This window comes from Cryptosporidium hominis (genome assembly GCF_000006425.1).
Source record: "Cryptosporidium hominis TU502 chromosome 4 CHRO014141, whole genome shotgun sequence".
Lineage (NCBI taxonomy): Eukaryota > Apicomplexa > Conoidasida > Eucoccidiorida > Cryptosporidiidae > Cryptosporidium > Cryptosporidium hominis.
In genome coordinates, this window is record NW_666991.1 from 4,601 (window position 1) to 4,927 (window position 327).

The 327-nt window shown below is 64.2% G+C and overlaps 1 protein-coding gene across 1 annotated transcript in view; it reads left to right on the top strand.

The window, feature by feature from the left end:
• The window catches only part of Chro.40408 (hypothetical protein), a 933-nt gene extending 717 nt beyond the window's left edge, over nt 1–216 (top strand). The window contains one exon of the mRNA XM_660438.1: nt 1–216. This exon is cut by the window's left edge and continues 717 nt beyond it. Coding sequence (XP_665530.1) covers nt 1–216 — 216 coding nt within the window.
• The last annotated feature ends 111 nt before the right edge of the window (nt 217–327 follow it).

Sequence of the window (327 nt, forward strand, 5' to 3'; positions counted from 1 at the left end):
GGGGGTCTTTCTTGGNGTTCGCCCCGCCGGTTTGCGGGCGCTCGCCCGCGCGCGTGTGTTGTTTCGCGCCGCTCGCGTGTCGGGTGCGTCTGGCTGGGCTCGGGCGCGGCCGCTCGTCTCGCCGGGGTTCNCTCGCGTGGCGCGGCTTGTCGTCATCGTCNGCGATTCCCATCTACTGCTCCTTCATCTTTTCGCCCCAGCATTTCGGCCCCGTAAGCTCGGTAGCTTATGGTTACGAGACTCCCCTCTACTTACATACCGTATGACCCTCTGCTCTCGCCATCCTCTCCACTCTCTGTTCGTTCCGCGTTTAAGAGCGGTGCGGGA